This window comes from Aphis gossypii, chromosome 3, assembly GCF_020184175.1.
Source record: "Aphis gossypii isolate Hap1 chromosome 3, ASM2018417v2, whole genome shotgun sequence".
In the NCBI taxonomy this organism is placed as follows: domain Eukaryota; kingdom Metazoa; phylum Arthropoda; class Insecta; order Hemiptera; family Aphididae; genus Aphis; species Aphis gossypii.
This window is the reverse complement of record NC_065532.1, coordinates 8,980,364-9,000,586: the sequence shown is the minus strand read 5'-3', so window position 1 is coordinate 9,000,586 and position 20,223 is coordinate 8,980,364. Positions and strand designations below refer to the sequence as shown.

At 31.8% G+C, this 20,223-nt stretch overlaps 2 protein-coding genes across 2 annotated transcripts in view; one reads left to right on the top strand and one right to left on the bottom strand.

Annotated features, from left to right (window-relative positions):
* The first annotated feature begins 282 nt into the window (after nucleotides 1–282).
* On the top strand, nucleotides 283–6,491 carry LOC126551504 (SET domain-containing protein SmydA-8-like). Its single transcript, XM_050205038.1, has 3 exons — nucleotides 283–4,384; nucleotides 4,933–5,090; nucleotides 6,030–6,491. Exons 1-3 carry the CDS (start codon nucleotides 3,046–3,048, stop codon nucleotides 6,123–6,125), a joined length of 1,593 nt encoding a protein of 530 aa, XP_050060995.1. The 5' UTR covers nucleotides 283–3,045; the 3' UTR covers nucleotides 6,126–6,491.
* Nucleotides 6,492–7,687: 1,196 nt separating this feature from the next.
* Nucleotides 7,688–20,223, bottom strand: part of LOC126551505 (protein gooseberry-neuro-like) — a 37,593-nt gene continuing 25,057 nt past the window's right edge. The window contains exons 4-7 of the mRNA XM_050205042.1: nucleotides 15,832–16,025; nucleotides 14,710–14,821; nucleotides 13,311–13,428; nucleotides 7,688–10,515 (exon numbers count right to left, since the gene is read on the bottom strand). Of these exons, the coding sequence (XP_050060999.1) occupies nucleotides 10,236–10,515; nucleotides 13,311–13,428; nucleotides 14,710–14,821; nucleotides 15,832–16,025 (704 nt within the window). The 3' untranslated portion in view covers nucleotides 7,688–10,235. The remainder of the gene's footprint in view (nucleotides 10,516–13,310; nucleotides 13,429–14,709; nucleotides 14,822–15,831; nucleotides 16,026–20,223) is intronic.

The following is a 20,223-nucleotide window of genomic DNA, read 5'->3' as shown; positions in this document are numbered from 1 at the left end:
CTAAACATAAATAATCTCATTTTAAATACATGCCTAACACAAATATCAAAAAAATAACATTTTTAAAACTACCATATGAAAATTAGTCTTAAGATTTCTGATAAAACATTTGACAGTGAAAAAAATATGTATATTATGGCAAATTATTAAAAAATATATATATACTACAAAATGTTATAGAAAAAATTGCATAACTTACTGAAAAAACATTAAATATATTGTTGTTCTTATTTAAATTATTTTGAAAACTTACGAAAAGATTAAATGAGGAGCAGAAAAAAAAATAATAATAATTTTATTACAGCGCTAATATCGTAAGCGTTAATTATTGCCAACGATTCTAAAGTTTCTAAATAAAGTTTTTTTCTTATGAATATTTTTTCTGTATAAAAGTGTTGATTACGCGTTATAGCGTCAACGGCAAACCAATAATAAGATTTTAATTTCTATGTAGCACTACGACCAAAATAAAATATGTTTCCGAATCTGAGACGAAATAATACTCCCCCCCCCCAAATATTGAGTAACGAAAATTTAACTACGTAACATGCAATGTATAGCAATTATATATTATAATAGGTGAAATGTAAATATTTATTCATTCATTGTATGTTAAAAACTAAAAACTACATGACAATCCGCTTGTGTTCATAACTATAATATATATCTATATTACTAGCAAAACGAATGACTTACGAATTAAGCCGTACCGTAAATACAGCATGATGATATAACGCAAATTAAATCAACGATTTTTAACGTTAAATGTTGGTTTACCTTTTGACTATAGACTGTTTCTCCATATTTATTAAAGTTCCTAAATTTCTAACATCTATAGCTTATTTTTCCGTTTGAACTTTAAATCCTTTTTCAATACACTTCTTTTGTCTACATCGATAGTGACATAATATTGCCATTTTCCAGCTATACCTTAAAAATAATAACATAAACAGTTTATTCATTGTACCTGCATAATAATAACTATAGTCATATTCTATAGGCTCGTAATGTTTGATTATTGAATAATTCATATTTCTGTATAACATATTATTATTATATATAATATATATACAGTATACACAAATAATTGAAACCAAATAGTCGAGTGATCGAATGTGAAATAGAATTGCGAGTTCCATGCTATGATGAAAACAATATTTGAAAATGTCGATAAATATTATTGGATTCAAAACGGCTCAAAAAGAGTTAAACGTTACCCACTCTATAATATTATAACGACGATAGAATCACATCAACGGACGATGCTACGCTGTACACTCGAAAACGATATCCGTGTGAAAAAGGAAAACGGAAAACTTAGAGTTTAACCGATAAATATTCTAGCAGCGACTATACACATGTATATTATACTTAAATATACAACTAAAACGCACCACTCCACCACCGTTTGTATATATCACATACACACACACATACACATTTATAAACATATATGTATATGTGACAAGATCCCTGTGCACTATAATATACTCGTGCCCTGTCATTCGGTCGGTTCGGCTTCAGGAAAATATTACGTCGTCGACCCTCGTTAATTCGCGCGCGCGTACAGGACACTCTCTTCGGCTAAAAGTCCGCTGTAGTAGCATGCACGAGTAGGCGACGCTGTCCATTAAACATTCAAAAGACGTCAAGTGCCAGTTTCCGTTCAGACACACGATATACATAATATTACACATTTATATATACACGCCATCGTATGTGTGTGTGTAGTATTATGCTAGCGTATTATATATGTAATAATATATATATATATATACAATATATATACAACACGGTTCGCACCATGCGTGACGGTTTCACGGGCTGCAAAACATCTGTCTCCCCGAAAGTTACTTATGTGGGTCTTATTCAAATCGCGGGCTCGCGGAGGGTAAAAGTAAAGGACAGCGCGCGACTTACAAGCGAGATCGGTGGCCAAATGAATATTACATAATATCATATAATATAATATAAGCCTACCTGACTTACAATGGCGATAACGTTATGCATATACGTGCATTTGAGTGATTTTATTCGACACGATGCGATGGATCGAAATCTCAGATAGATCTAGTCTATATAGTGTCTAGACTGGAGGCATTTTTCCCAACTCTGCAGACGTTTCAAAATAGAATGCCTACCTATCTCATCATCGTGTGTACGATCCACCAAAGACAATTATTGAACAGTGAAACTTCCATATTATAAAGAACTTTCATTTTATGAAATTTTCTATTTAACGAATTTATCAATACGTAGCGGAGAAAAATTTAGAAAATCTATGTGGTAATCCTTATTGGAAATCAAGGAAAAACCAATTGTATCACAGAATAAATAACGATATTCATACCAAAAGTATAATACCTAAGTAGGTGATACAGTAAGAATATCAAAGTGAATTATTAATTCAGGCCAGGTTAATAAAGCTAATAATACGAACGCAGAGACCGCAAAATTATTACCGCTGTCGTTTGTAATAAAACGTCTGCACGGTCGGGAAGATTCTTAATTTTCCGGGGTCGTTATAATATTATACACTTCCCTGTTGGTTATTGTTATACTGTTCTGGAAAAAAAAAGAAGGGAGATCGTTAAAACAATTATTAGCACTCTCAGACGGACTTTACTCAATTGAACAGGCGCGAAATATATTGTTATGAGCTGTACACTCTGAAAACGTTCCGATCGTTCATCGCAGCCAATTTCGAAAGCGCGTAATACGTCATCATACGCCGTATACACCGCTTCCACTTAAGTCTCGGAAAAAACGGTGTTCTTGCCTGTACACCCACACGCCCATCTCGCCCCGCCGTAATGCGCGTACAAAGTTTTTATGTGCTGGTCCAAGATTGAATTCCATAAAACCGACGAGAGACGCCATAAAAAAATATGACGTTTTATATCATATGATATTATAAGCGTTTTTTTTTTTTTCATTTCGCCGGTGCGGTATGGACCCGGCGCGAATATCGCACTCGCGAGGCCCTCTCGCGGGGACGTTTTACGAGCCCATACGCGTATATTTATTGTATTATTTACACCTTGTATGACTCGTCGTCGTCTTTTTGTTTTTTTATCGCGATTTACGCTCTCTCGTCCGATTCCCTCTCCGCGCGTTATCCCGCGTACACCCGGTAACCGCTCCCCCGACGGTCGTTCGTCCGCCGCCGGTAAATTTCAATACACTCGCGACACACGTCCGAACGTCCGCTCGTCCCACCGTCGCTACGCGATTATTTCCGTACGGCGGCGGCTTTTGGCGACTGCAGTCGATCGACGTCGTCCGACCTGCACGCCGTACCGCATGTCGTCGTCGCCGTACGTCGTGGCCGAGTCGCCGGAACTGGGACGCCACTGGGTGGCCGCCCGGGACATCGCGGCCGGCGAGGTGCTGCTCGAGGAACGGCCGCTGGTCGTGGGCCCGAAGGCCGGCTCGCCGCCCGTCTGCCTGGCGTGTTACGCGCCCGCCGCCGATTACAGGTGTTCGGCGTGCGGGTGGCCGGTGTGCGGGCCGCGGTGCGAGGCCGCGGCCGCGCACCGCGAAGCCGAGTGCCGGCTGATCGGCGGCCACTACGACGGCCGCCGGTCGGCCGCCTACTGCTTCGTCGCGCCGCTCCGGTGCATGCTGCTCGCGGGCCGCGGGGCCGCCGAGTTCCGGTCGCTGCAGTCGCACCTGGACGACAGGCTGGACACGCCGCTGTACCGGGCGTACGCCGTCAACGTGGCCGCGTTCGTGCTGGACCGGCTGGGCCTGCGGTCCGCGGGCGGCGACGTCCGGTCCGCCCTGGAGGCGGCCGCCGTGCTGGACACGAACGCGTTCGACGTGCGCCGGCCCGGCGGCCGGAACTTCCGGGCGGTGTACGCGCGCGCGTCCATGATGGCCCACTGCTGCACGCCCAACACCAAACACGTGTTCGTCGGCGACGCGGCCGACGGCCGGCCGGCCATCCGGGTGCTGGCCACGGTGCCCATCGGCCGCGGCCACGGCGTCACGGCCACGTACACGCAGACGTTGTGGTGCACGCGCGACCGGCGCCGTCACCTGTCGGCCGCCAAGTGCTTCGAGTGCGCGTGCGCGCGGTGCGCCGACCCCGAAGAACTGGGCACGCACTTGGGCTCGGCGGCCTGCGGCGGCCCGTGTTCGGGCCGCGTGGCCGCGGCGGCCGCGGGTTGCGCGACCTGCGGACGTCCGGCCGACGACCCGGAAGCGGAGCAGCGGGCCGTCCGGGCCGTCGGAGCGCTTTCCAAGAGCCGCGACCGCGCCGGATTCGAACGGTTCTTGGAACGGGTCCGCGACGGGACGATGCCGCCGCTGCACGACAACCACCACGTCGCGGTGGGAGTCAAGTACGCGCTCGTCCAGCTGTACGGCGACCGGATTTCGGGTGCGTGGTCTTTCGATTTCGTAATAGTACGTGGGTACTCTACCTGTTTTCACGTCATACCCTTCGTACTATAAAAACTGATAAACGCCAAAACAAAAAGTCCCAGTAAAAAAAGTCCCACACTTCGAAAAAAAAAACCCGGAAAAAACGTGAAGAATTAAAAAAAAAAAAAAAGAAAATTCACGAGCAATGTGTAGTAGGGGGAAGACTATACATATATTGACATAATATAATTGCGCACAGCATTTCAGCTATATCTGATCAAAACACTTAGGAATAAAAAAACCAGTGATTTTTTTAGAATGATTGAAAACGACTAAACATAATAAGTTAAAATGACCGCATAATAATACTTAAGTAATATATGACTTAATGGTTATCGAGAAATAACTAAAAAAAAAAAAATTAAGTCAAAAATTTCGAATTTTGGATGGTTAACTTTATCGCTTTATAGTTTATTGTCGTGCCTCTCTTACACACTGATAGAGAGTAAGTGACGAATGATTTTTGTATTTTTTTATACGATATACTTAACCGTTTTTGTGCAGATCTAACCGTAAAACAGCTGGAAAATAATTCGGCTATATGTGAACAACTGTTGCGGCTGGCCGACGTTCTGGAACCGGGAATTACGCGATTCCGGGGACTTCTGCTCTACTATCTGGTTTGCGGTCTCAAACAGCTAAAGCGGAAGAAACACAGACGGGTCGGCGTTTTTCATTTATCAAAATATTAAAATTTTATAAATAATATAATATAATACTGATCAGCATACTATAAACTGAACGTCCATCTTAATAGTTCGATGGCGGTTCTTTTTTCTAAAAAATTCGTGTCCACATTCTATTAAAAACTATATCAATAATATTATGTTTTATGTTTGATGTAAAAAATATTTTTTTTTCACACACATATAATAGAAACTTAAGACTGTATATCATATTGAACGTAAGGTTATTATTAACACTATATTTTTTACAATTTTTTCAGAGGTTGTAATTATATAGGTTAAATATTATCTATAATTATAAAAAGGTGTCTTATTTTTCTTCGTGACTTATTATCAAATCCACATCGGATTTTTTTTTTTTTAAGAAGAAAACAAACCATTTTTAACACAATTATAATTTTAATCAAACAGTATTAGTTAAAAAAAATTGTGCAGTATTTTTTTTTATAAGGTAACTCGAAATATTTTTGTCCAGTGATTTCAAACTGAACCTTGGAAAGATTTTGGGAAATATAGCTAATTATTAATTATCATACTTTTATGAGATTTTCAAATGTTATACCCTTTTATTGTACTTAGGCACATTACAACTTGCATTATTTTTTCTAACAGTAACTAAGCATTTTTTTAAATTTCTACATGATTTCTTGTATTTTTTTCTTACTTAATTATAATTCAGTCAGTTTTAATTTTTAATTTGGAAAAGCAACAAAAATACCAAATAAAATTTGAAAATTGTCGTACAATTATGTGTATATAGTAAGTATACATCGGTGTTTCTCTAGTATAATCTAAAAACGACGCATTTTATTCCGATGTCACTGGGTATTTATATTTCGTGTTACATTTAAAAAATAGATTGTATAAAATATAATATATATTACAACTATAATTTATATTATTATTATACTGCAGAACTACGACGAGATGATCAAAAATTATGCCAGAGAAGCGGTGGTCATTCTGAAAACCGAACCCGATCTGATGTATTTGGTCGAACAGTTGCAATAATTATGAGTGCCTTGTAATGCCTATACTTCGGTCACTGCCAGATATTAACGCCGTAGTATAATAACAGTATTCCATATTTTATATTAAAATTGATAGTATTGTTTTTATCACTATTGTTACAATAATAAATCACTAGTGCAACGCTGCAGAAACTTAAAATTGCACGTTCATACTTGTATTATATAATAATTACGTGTATTTCAATAGAATCGCGACTTATTTTAAGATCAAAATCAGTTTTAATAGTAAACAAATCATTGGAATCTACTTATTATGTAATACAATACATGGTTAAAATATGTATAAGAAATAAAAATATAATGTTAGATAAAGAAATATATAGAACAAAAATTAAATTAGTTTTAATCAATGCTAATCATATTTTTTATAGAAAACATGATAACTTTTAGTTATATGTTATTGTCATAAGTAAAATATAAAACACGACTTTGTATTGGTACCTCTCGAGCAAAAAATGTTTTCCCATTTTTTGTTTTAGCTAACAGTAATTAAATAATACCTATATTTAAGTATAATAATTAATAAAATTATAATAGTAAAAAAATTAAAATTAAATTATTAAATTAACAATAAATAAACATAATATATTGTTAGTTTAATAATATATAAAAATCGAAATTAACTCGACGAAATATATGGATAATGACAATTATTTTTGATCTTAAGACTTTATCGATTATTAATACTACAGAAGTGCATTTTTAGTATTTTTCTTGATCATTATATAGTTATAATGTATTTATGACGTGTGAAAACCTCTAAGCGTTTTTAGGCCGTCGTTGACACTAAACCAGTATAGATATTATACAAATTAAAGTCACTAACCCAATATTGTAATGTCGTAAAATTGGTTTTATGGTTTTATTATGCTATATTAAACACACACGCGTGTAATAAAGTATTCATTGTTGTGTTTATTTAAAGACTAAATCTGTTTGGCATGCAAAAAACAACCAACCCCGGATCGCATAATAATGAACACTTGCCAACTACAATACCGAAATACACTTGTATCGATTTTGCAGCATTATAAGAACGTTTTCAATAAAACCGTCTTAAAATATAACACTATTAGCGCACACTGTCGTTTTAAAGGAATACATTAATACAGAGGTAGGTACGAGTAAAGATATACTATAAAACATGAGTTTATAACCACCTGTAAACAATACAATATCGTAAGTTGTAACTGATTTTTTCTGAAGGTACAATGTACATAAACGATTATTTTAAAATACACCAATTTATTAACGTGTATAGTGTATGCAATATACATATATATTATTATGTTTGAATGTAAACATTTTTGTTACCTTGCCATAAACACTATTTGAATACCTACATAACTGTAGTAGTGTAGTAGGTATGATAAACTATATAGTCTACAGGTAAGTGATGCGACGAATGTCTACGCACATACATACTATAACATATTATTGCAAAATGATTTACATGGAACATTTCTACTGAACAATTCCAAAAACATCGTTATATATTTATTTAAGATCTATACAAACGTTTAAATATTAATAAAATATATATTTATCATGTACAGTTTCTATATTTTTGATAATATATCGTATATTATGAAATCACAATATTATCAATTAAATCTAAATAATAAACTATTTTAAAATTTATACTATAATATATATAGGGTACTATATAAGATGATTATCTGCTGAACACAATAATAGTCTAATCATTAGTGATGTGACCGAACCCAAACCGCGGACTTTCGGCGTTTTATTCATACCTGCGTAGTTATTCAAATTTTTAAATTAAAAATATTGTTTAATTTAACTACGTACATTTTATTACGTCCAGTTTGATATTGGGTTAACAAAATAAATCATAAATATTTTAATATAATAATTAAACTAAACTATTAATGCGAATCAAACTATTATTCATACGCATTTGGTTTAGTTCAAATATTTACAATTTTCAGTTCGTTTTTCGAAACAAATTAAACACTCCAAGTTTAGTCAGTAAAATCACTATCTAATAATAATGATGCCAGACAGAAAAGAAAAAAAATCATAATTTTTTTTTTTTTTTACATAACTTATGAACATACAATTATATAATACGATTAATTATTCTACATAATAATCTAATAATGTATAACCTGCATAAAATACATTTACAATAATAACAATATTATTATATCATAATCAGTACAAATCGCAAATTCTATTCGATAAAGAGAAAAACAATCGAGTTGGCCACACGCTTGATATCGCGTGATCAAATAGTCAAATGTATAATAACGATAACGGTTAAACAAAAATATTAGAATATCATATTTTGTAGTTATTAAAGTTATATAATTATGTCGTAAGCGGAAAAACAGCGAAATTCAACACAGTCTCGTCGTAACCCGCGGACGACAATTAAATTTTATCAATACACATATTATATCGATCGACGCCTTTGAAAACACATCGTGAAATTTATACAGAACCTTATCAATTATTATTTTTATTGTTTGCAAAAACATTTTTGTCGAGTGGTTAAAAACAATATAGATAGATATTTATAGATTATAAAAAAATATCGCTAACAATTAAATGTATACAGGATGATTCGTCAAACGTATATTCGTTCAGTCTCCTTTTATTTACTAATTTATATATTTTATGTACCATTTAGGACAGTGTTTCCCAAACTTTAGCAATTTTTTTTTTCTAAGTCGTAATAAATTTTTGATCCATAAATAATTAATATAAGAAAATAATTTTAGTCCTAAATTGATAAATACTTAAGTTATGTTTTATTTGATACCTCTATGTATAATAATAATGTGGAGTCTAACTGAAAAAAATGTGATTGTATACTATGTAATAAAATCGGTTTTGTTTTTAGTGTAGGTGGAGGTGGGGTTGTGTAAACTAAAAAGCAGTACATTTTTGTATCAGTGTATCACCATTACAAAAAACTTGGAAAACACTATTTTAGGATATGTCCTCTAGTTGCAATACAAATTTATTTTTCAAATGGAAACTCCATTGTTTTACTTTAAATTAATAAAAAGAGATGATTATTATTAATTACCTATTATTATAGTATTTTTTTTCTTTTGTTTTTTTTTTTTTATTTTGATAATTTTTTCTATAAATAATTACTAAACTGCAGATGATTCGTTTTAAAATATTGATGTACTTCGATAAAATTTCAAACAAGTAGTTTTTGAGTAATTGAATTTCGTGCACTAATGATATTAAGTTATACATTATATTTTATGATTTGAAGTATATTATATTTCTATTTAAACAATGATAACTATTTGATTTGAAACCAAATTATTAAAGACTATTATTGTTTGTACAAATATTGGTACACTTAAATAATTAAAAAAACTATTCATTAAAATTTCAATAATTATGTCTTATACACAAGGTTCAGTAATTTTGATAAATAGATTTTGAGTTATTCAAATGCATATTCCAAGGGTAAAAAAGTTCAATATGATTTCACATTAAATATAAAACAAACATCGTATTATAAATTTTAAAATTTAGCTTTCAAATTAAAATAGATTAGATTTATCTTCCAAATATATTACCATAGACAACATTGTACGAACACAAAGTTAAATTATTTAAAACCTTTATTTTAAGAATTTGTAATTTATTATAGGACCATCGATGACATTCTCAAACGAATCTTCACCATTTCAATAATTAATTACAGGACTTGTAGTGAAAAACTATGGTTTCAATTGGTATCATCACACGACAGCGCCTAAATGGTATCTAAAATCTAGGCAATTTTGAAGTGGTATAATTTATTGGGTTCACTCAAAAAATCAGAATTTATAATATGAGCGTGTATCGGGAAAAATCTGGTCGACCTTTCTCGATTAATACTGGCCATAATTTATAATTAATAAAAAACAATAATATTACACGCGAGACGCGTGAGTTTTCGGAAACCTAATAAACGCCTCAAGCGGTTAACGTACCTAACGTCGATCGCTTTACACGGCTGCGATATACCTATTATATATTATCATGATATTATATACGTCGTAACGTAAAATATTACACCGTTGACTTCTAAAAAAAAAAAAAAATTGTAAAAACATCATAATAAACTGTTGTTGAAATAAGACGGCACCGGGAAGTCGAGCGTGGGCGTGGAGGCCACGGCGGGTTTGCCGAATTCGGTCCAGCGATTGACCGCCGCGGTCGGCGGCTGATGGTATCCCACGGAAGCTGCGGAAGTTGTGGCGGCGGCGGTGCCGGTCGGTGGCTGTGTCGTCGGCGGATGATGCGGTGGCAGAGTCGGCGGCAGACGTAGTTTGCTCGGGTTAGCCGCAAATTCGTTGTGCGCGCCGTAAGCCACAGCGGCGGACGGGTTGAATCTATAATATGTATACATAATAATAACATTATAATACACGATCGGTACAAAGACATCAGAAATCACTAAATCGCGACGAACGCGTTTCAAAAACACCGCGATAAATAAATCATTTGCACTACGTCATCGACGTCAAAATTTTTATTCGCTCGTCATTATATTATACAGAGTGAGCTTAATTCCGAGTGAGCTCACCCCCCAATTTTCGTTCGTTTTTGTCTATAATAAGACTATTGATTCATTCGAATTTAAGATTTTGGAATTTTATTTTTGCATACAATGAGTACGTATGAGACTTTTTACACCGTTCAATAAGTGTCCTGTGATGACTATTCAAACCTATTTTTATATCGATTGAGAAACAATATTTTTTAGTGTAAATGTTTTTTTTTTTTTTTGTAAACGTTATTGCAACTTCGACGTCGAAATTTCAACTTCTTCAAAATCTTTTTATAAAAAATATAAAATACGTGTTTTGGTAATGTGCCTATTATTAGATTTATTAAGCTCGACAATTTTTACCAATTTTAAGATGTTATTGATAGATTAATATTAATTATTTAATTTTTTTAAATCGACTCTGCACTCATATAACTCTTCTAAAACCATTACGGGCCTATTATTATCCGTTGTTTTACTTAATATTGTAGAAAGTTAAGTAGCTTAAAAACTACAAGCTAGAATTAACATTTCGATACCTATATCAACATTTCCAAAAAAATCATCTGATTATAACAATTTACAGTAAAACAGGGTAATTTTTAAGTGAAAACTTTATATTTTCACACGCGCTTAGATGGTATAAATTATTTAAGTATTTTAAAACATAGTTCATAAGTATACTGAAAAGTACCAAGAATCAAAATCTGAATTATTTAATTTTTAAAGGAAAAATATTATAAATACTTGATAAATCATCCTGTATAATATAATGCAACTTATACAGACGTACGCAGACATTTTTTAATCTCTCTCTTTATCACTCCTTCCCGTCTGCAAAGTTTGTATAAACCAATAATTAGTCAGGTTTATGTGACGTACATGGTTTGTAAATTTAAATTAATAAAAATAAAGGGAAATAATGCAGTCATCGAAACAAAAGGGTGATGTTTATATCATAACCTAAATGATATGGCACCCGTCAAAACTGTAGGACGTTAGTTTGACGGGCTTTGAATATTGAAAATGAATTTTGGATTCATATTAACGATTTTACCACATGTTTTAATCTAAACGATTTTAATACTAGTCGAAAATTAAAATTAAAATTAAAATTAATAGTCTTTTAAGTCGAATTTTTGTTACTCGAAATTCAAAAGAGTGGAAGAATTTCAAGTTATTAAAAATTTCAAGATATCAGAAATCGATTAAAAAGTATTTAAAGAATTTTTTATACTTTATACATCGAGTATTTTGAGATGCCAAGATTTAAGTTATTGAGAACTTAAAGTATTTTTTCAAAGGAAATATCATCAATGGACTTTATATAAATGGTGTTTTTATATTTTAATCTTCTTACATTACTTAGCTATGTAAAAAACAGTTTTTATTGAAAATTACTGCGATTAAAACACATAGCAAACTTTTTATCTGTTGAAAAAGCAAAAACCCACTAACCACAACTAACCAACGCGGTTCGCAAGGACATTTACATCGTTTATAGGTATAGTTCTTTCGAGTATATGGAAAAATCTAGAAATTATAATATAGCATAGTATAATAGCATTCCACATAAGGACACGGTGTCATGAATGTGGTAGCGTGTGTTCAAAATTAAATTTATATACAACTTTAAATTGTTTTCAAGCCTAGAATTTATCATTGGTAATTAATTGGTTTTTAATCACTGAAATGTATTTTTTTAAATGTCTTCACATTATGTTTACTACAATTGTATAGGTACCCATTAAAATCTCTACAGTAGAATCTCGACTCATCCATCCACCCTCTAAAATATTGCTAAAAATATAAAATTTACAAATCATTTTAGATGTTCCTGAATAAAAACAAAGTTCGTACTATAAATTTGTCTCAATTTTTATTATTTATATTATGATAAAATAACTGAAACATATTATACTTTGAATTACTCTTTATACTTACATATATTCAACTCATTATCAAAAACAGACTTTAAGTACAAATTTATAATTTTGTATACTTTGACTTTAAATAATATTATGTTGAACAATGAATATTGCATGTATAGTTGCACCCCACGCGGTCTCCGTACTCCTAACCGTTGTAATAGTAATTAAAACATATTATTTTTTTCTTATCCATATTCAAATTATTTGAGGTTTATTAAAAAAAAGGTACCTATTACTAATTAATCAATACTTTTTTTGATTGGTAGATAATATTACTCAATCACAACCGTGACAATATTAGTATAAGTGTGCATTTAATTTAAAGCGTTACGAATGTAAATATTTAAAATATTATAATGTGAAATAAATGTAAAACAAAAACTGTTAGTGGTCATAATAAAATTACTTTTAATTAATAAAATACCTATGCGTTGAATGATATATTATAAAACGCCAAAACAATATTGTACACCCATTTAATTGCCACTTAAATAAAATATTATTGGAAAATTTATTATAATATTATCATCTATATTCCACTCGTGCAGACAATCGAAATTTTAGATTGTTCGATATGTTATTATAATATTATAATAAATGATACCATATAATTTATTCAAATTTAATGAAAAATGTTTGTACACAGAATATTTTTGTAAAAGTTCGTTAGTAAGGATTTTGGTAAAAGTTATAAAAATGTTCTAACATGTCTCCGTATTGGTGAGCCGCGTTGGTCCGTGCGGTTTGCTGGTATTCATCCCACGCTGACCCGTCGTAGTAACCGTTGTACTGAGCAGCAGGTTGAAGTCTCCAATCAGCTGTGCCTGAAAAAACAAATAATAAACGTCATAATATTATAATAATGCATAACGTAAATCGATACAACCATAATGTATGTTTTTGAAACATTGCAACAACAGGCGAGTCAAGAAATCGACGAAAATCGCATAATGTGGCGCTATCTGTACGCTAAAAAGTCTAAAACACGACTAACATTGAACGTCACTAGGTTACGTTATAAATACACGGTGATATACGGAATTTCAAAATACACCCCTGTAATATTATTATTTGGACCGCTAGAGGGTAGAAGAATCTTTATTTTAAATACATTCTTGCAAACGGCATGGAAAAACATTTTTACTATGATTAACCGGTGGTATACGACTATAATGACAATAATAATAAATAATTAGTCTACAGTTTAAACTATACGGATTTCATATATAATATACGTTTATTGGATTTGTCACTATACTAATTATAGTCAATATAAAAATATAGTTACTCGGAATATATTTTATTAACCATATGACTGTAGAAATCAAAATTAGTAATAATTGGTTTTTAAATCATAGAATTTGATTATTTTCTATAATTAGTTATTTCAAATACCTGCATTTAAAATGAATTTTGTTTTAGCTTCAATATTATGTATTAAATTATACTTATTTTATTTTAATAATTAAATAATTATGCTAAAATGCTTATACTAAAAATTAAGACGTGTTTGTTACCAATATTTATATATATATATAAAGTATACACTTTTGAGTGAAAATAGAACGATATTAATATGCAATAACTATAAAATTTACAATTTAAATATAACAATACCTATACATAAAATTATGTGATGTAAACAATTCATTATATTCTCTTATGATTACGCTTTAACTGTATATTTAATGAAAAAAAATCTTTTTTCCTAGAGGTTCCTAATTTTACCAATAATTTTTATATAATATATAGGGCCCTAAATAATAAAAATCTAAGAAAATTTCTTTAAACAAAATACGTTTACAAACAAAATATACTATTAAATATAAAAATAATGGTTTTGATGATATATTCAAATTAAGTGATCGGATTTACCTTTACACAATAATAGTATACGTGCTTCATTGTTTGAAAATAAACAGTAGTTATCTATAATATTTCATTGGGTAGCTAATCAGACGTCTAAGTCTAGACAATATTATCATACCTACCGCGTAATGATCTAAAAGTTAATACATTCCGCTACGATATCTATTTTCCTAATTTATTAGACGTCGTTGGTATTTAAAAACCTATGTAAAATTGTTGTGTATTATCGAAATTACCAGTGTATGAAGGTGTGTTTAGGTTCTCAGAAAAATTGCTGCTGATTATGTTGTGCTGTACGTTAGAACTATTCTGTTTTCTCCATCTCGCTCTTCGATTGCTGAACCACACCTTAAACAAATTTAAAGGTCTTTTTAATATTCTGAGAACAGAAGTCGTATATAATTTTCTAGTAAATTCAAAATAAAATAGTAAAAATTTGATTATCCAACCGAAGCAATGACAATATAAATGCTCGCAGTGCGCATTAAACATACATTTAATATTAACGTCAATCATTCATACATATAAAAGATTACGTGATTACGTCAAATTACAACATTAGATTATATATATTTATGATTATATGATACGCCACATGTCATGTGTAAAAAGACGTAAGTATATGTATGTATATATATGTATATGTATATGTATATATATATATATATATATGTATATTATGTGTGTGTATGTGTGTGTGTTAATTATAATATAATTTTTATCAATTTTATGGCCATGAGCTTCACTTTTTCGATTGTCTTGTTGTGTTTAGATATTCAGCGGTCAATAGATTGATAGATTTAAGATCAGATTATATTTACAAAAATAAATATTGATACAAATATTACATTTTTACGACGACACCAACATGAAATTTATAGTACATAAGTATCGCTTTAACGTTAATATTTAATATGCCCGCGAGTAAGACACATTATTAGAATATGGATCTGAAGTGGGCTTCAACCGTATTGAACTCGTAACCTATATTTTAGTTATTATTTATTATTTGTGACTCCCCAAAAACAATTGTTTGTGTATTTATCAATAATTATTTATGTTCAATACTGATTTTTTAATTTATTTATTTATTTATTTTTATCATATTTACTTTGTATAATTAAATGAAATATATTTTTTATTTTAACTACACCTACAATAAAACTTAACTAGTCGACTTATATGGAACCGTAAGGGGATGGTTGGATATATGAAGATTTTTTTAATCAAGAACAATTAATCACATCCAAAGGTTGTAAATCTGCACTCTAATGTGTACTGATCGATAATATATAGTGTAAACATAATATTATCATCATTGTTCTACATTATATCGTATATAAGGGTAGCTTTATTACTTGGACTCGAGGTTCCGGAAGTCCGAATTTCACAGCGAGAGTTTCGCGGGCCGCTATGTCCGGATACTGGCAAGCCAAAAACGATCTTTCCAAACCTTCCAGTTGTTGGGCCGTGAACGCTGTCCTTCCTCTTCTCTGCTTTCTAGATATGACGATGCCCGGTTCCGACGGTACGTCCACATCACCGGTTCTTCCTGCAAGACGATTAAACAGCGCATTTTATTGTAGTGCATAGTATACCATCGTCGTAAAATGATTTATAATATTAATTATTATAGGTATATTATATAAACTGGTATAGCGTAACAAATCCCGTTTTTCTTAATTTTTTTTTTCTAGATTTTATTGATTATTTATAAAAGTGGACTGGAAACATATTTTTAATGCCTCAAAAATTAACAATTAGATCAAAATTTCTATCAGAAACCACCCTCAAAGTTAAAAATCGAATCATTTTTGTGTCAACGGACACAAGAAAAATAAACATAACTGTAAAATGCCAAAATCAATAAATTCATAGCAACGCATAAGAATCAGAATCAAAAAAAATTAAAAATGTGTTGGTATATAATTCATTTAAATGCCCATGTCGGATATTTATTTGCATATAGATTATTAGTTATTTTCTTTTCACGTCAAAACCTATAAAAAAATATGACTTTTTCCGTTTACTAACTACACATATTATATTACAGTATTACGCAGATCAATACAACAATATTACATTATGTTTTTTTATATAATAATATAATATATGTGTATACATCATGTACACAGAACCGGCATTATGAATACACCTACGTCCAAATATTATGATCCGGACACAGCTTGTGCAAATATTGATCTCCGTTGCACGGCTTCTTATATATATATAAAGGTACATCACAAACCCTTAAGTAAACACATCCGCAGAAAACCTATTTATCGTGCGTATACTCGCGGCTTATTATTATTCTTATTTTTTTTTTACTCGTGGTTTTTTCACATTATATAGTTAGGAGGAAGACAGCGAATAGATCGGAACAAACAACGCGAGTGTATATATACTATCAATAATATCATGTTATGTTTCATTATTCTCGACTACTGACGACGATGTGCGTATTATTGTGAGGGGGAGGTCTGCGACGAAACGGACCGTGTGAATTCGACCGCTCGCCAACAGGTTGCACCTACTACACATATACACAGTACGTGTAATGGTATAACACATTATTATTATTATTATAGGCATCCGTCGTGCCAGCCGGTGGTCCTTTTCGACTCCGTCGATGTTTCGTATATAATGCACGATGTGAATGACATTATATATTCAACGCGAATATATTATATTAGTATTATTATTATTATGTATACAATACGCGGTGCACTCGGATGAAGAACGTCTATAATATATGTGTCATATTATGCCCGCAATGAATGAATATTATTATATTATATTATTCAAAGTCTGTTATTTTCAGCGAGTATCATATATAATAATATATATATATATATATATATACCGACGTTAAAGCCGCGTGCACTACCGCGGTCGGCGGAGATGGATGGAGTGATATGTGGTTTCAACCGCCAAGGGTAAATAATATAATATTGTTTCTATTATGTAGGTACTGCAGACTGCGCCGAGAATAGACGTACAAATATTTTATACAAAGCGCGCTTTATCGGAAAGAAATAAAAAATAATAAAAACATTGTCCCTTTTTAGAAAGGAAAAAAATCCAAAAATATATAAAAAAAAAGCAGGAAACGTCCGACTTTCACCGGTAGTGTAAAGTGTTGGTAGGTATATACGAGCATAATACCTGCAGGTTAGGTATATAATATGATTGTTGTGCGAGTCTGATCAAACGATGTTTATTCTCGCTTTGTGTGCATAAAAAACGATAAGAGACAAAAAAAAACCTACGGTATCCGTGTTTTGCTATATTTTATGTTTACATACCACCCCAACATTTATTAAAAAATAATAGAGATAATCCTTCTGCAGCGGCGATAGTTGGTCGTATTCGTGATAAATTGTGTACATACAATACACATATCACCTATAGTTTCATTGTATTTTATATTTCTGCTTGCAATTTTATTTACCAAAAACCTTCACGTATCAATATACGGATTTCCTTTCGAGACTAATAAATTGCAGGGCAGGTATTGTTAACCATATTATTTGTATAATATTTAACTCGATGTTTACAGAGTCCGGTTTATTTGTATATGGTATTATATTCTATTATGTATGTTTTATGATCGAATAATAATTTAATATTGTGCTGCAGTGTTGAATAAAACTGCTATATAATTCACCAATGATTTAACATGTAGTATGACGTAAAGAATATAATATACAGATACAGCTACAAATTAAGACTGTGCATTATTTTATAAATTAAAATTGATACATTTCAACAATTACTACTGCGAAAATCGTTGAGTTTATCAACCTGAAAAGTTTTTTTAATTTCTGGTGTAGGTATTATTATATTTATTTCAAGATAAATTTAACTTGACAAAAAAAACAAAATAGATTTACTCAATTCAATCATTCTCTTATATTATTATTTTGTTAAACTTTATTTTTATTAATTATTATAAAATAAATAAATTAAATTATAGAAATAATGTTTAATAACTTTAACCATTATTATATTATATATAATCTAATCGATAATTTGTAAAAATATTGTACTGCAGAGCAAAGTGTACCTAAACTTGTTCAAATCCACAATTTTAATTCAGGTTAGGGTATTATACCCAAATTAATGAATTGTCATTATCATAAAAGTCGATAAATCATATAAGAATTATTTCGATGAATTGAGCAATTGCATAGACTCTAGAACAAGTACGTTATCCAATCAATATTTTTATAATTTTAAAAGTATTGCGACACTATGATATGTGTAATAAGAAGATTACTGTTTTCGTCGCATAAAATTATTGCAACATCTATCAAATTATCGTATGCAAGTGTAAATGAAAAATCAAATATATTTTTAATTCCTATAATATTAATACGTACATTTATGTATAATATTGTGTTTAATAGTTATTATGTGAAGCAATGTTACGACTGGCGATATTGTACATTTGTACCTACATAATATAATTCCCCCGATTGATATCGCAGGTCGTATTATTATGGAAAACAATTAAATAACAGTAAAAAAAACACCAAGGACAAGTTTTGTTCATAATGACTGCAAAATTATAGTGCCGTATGTTTTATGATTAAAAGAGTTGGCCATTGTCAATAGGTACACCCGTACACGTGTCGGGGCGACGGTCGATTTGTTTTGAACTTTCACGACTGTGCAAATGTCGGTAAAAAAAATCCCCGAGAATAACGTTAAAGTAGTGCCCGTCATAATTTTAACACAAACATTTACCACCAAGTTATATATTATGTAAAGCGAAAGCTGGTTAACAAAAAAATAAAAAATAAAAAATTGGTTTTACAAATTATTTATCGTCATATCTACGAGTTTCATGAATCATGAAGCATATAAATATGTTTTTTTTTTTGTGGAGGTAATATACCGGCTAATTGTAATTTGTATTAATAATAATACGCGCGTGCTATAGTGAGATTTAAATGTTACATTACATTATACATTACACTGCACGTCATAACGTTATATAAATTCACTTTAATAATAATCAATGTTATTAGTTTTAATGATATATCGTTTCATTCGTTCTCGTCGAGACGGCGCTTATTAATTCCCATACAATATTAGTATATTATCATTATTTTTTTATATTATCATATTATTAAATCGTACCCATAAATAATGATTGTCCATTAGTCGCAACAGCAGCATAATAATAATAGATCATAAGCGGTCGGTGCGTGCGTATACCTACGTCGTATTACATAACAATAATGTAATGATCAAATCCTTCTGCAAGACTGCGGTAAACGCCGTAAACGCGATAAATGTATTATAAGCATAGACTGAGGGGAAGGATTTTTGAAGACACGGCTTTGATGATGATAATATAGAGAACGAGGTGATAACGATAAGTATATTATTCAAAACTGCAGAGTAGTTGACACCATAAAATTTTTCCTCGTGTACTATATTATAATTTAATTAATTATTATATTTTAAATTATCTGTATATAGAAAACGAGAGCTTATGATAAACGCCAACTGATAAAAATTACCGATCGCACATTATTTTCGAATTTTTCTGCGTAACATTTTGGACAAGAAAATCAGCAAACAATTTACTCTACCTCCTCCGCCCTCTTTTCATCTCCAAAATACCACTTCAAAACAAACTACTTATAAATAAGTCAATCGTAAGACCAGTTTGGCAATTCGGGGTCATTCCAAACCCTCTAATATCAGGTTGATTTAGGGGTTTCAATGAATTGCAATAA

Coding starts and splice junctions, on each gene's coding strand:
- LOC126551504 (XM_050205038.1), top strand. CDS start 3,046: ATGACTCGTCGTCGTCTTTTTGTTTTTTTATCGCGATTTACGCTCTCT. Junction 4,385..4,932: donor GTACGGCGACCGGATTTCGG/GTGCGTGGTCTT, acceptor GTTTTTGTGCAG/ATCTAACCGTAAAACAGCTG. Junction 5,091..6,029: donor AGCGGAAGAAACACAGACGG/GTCGGCGTTTTT, acceptor ATTATACTGCAG/AACTACGACGAGATGATCAA.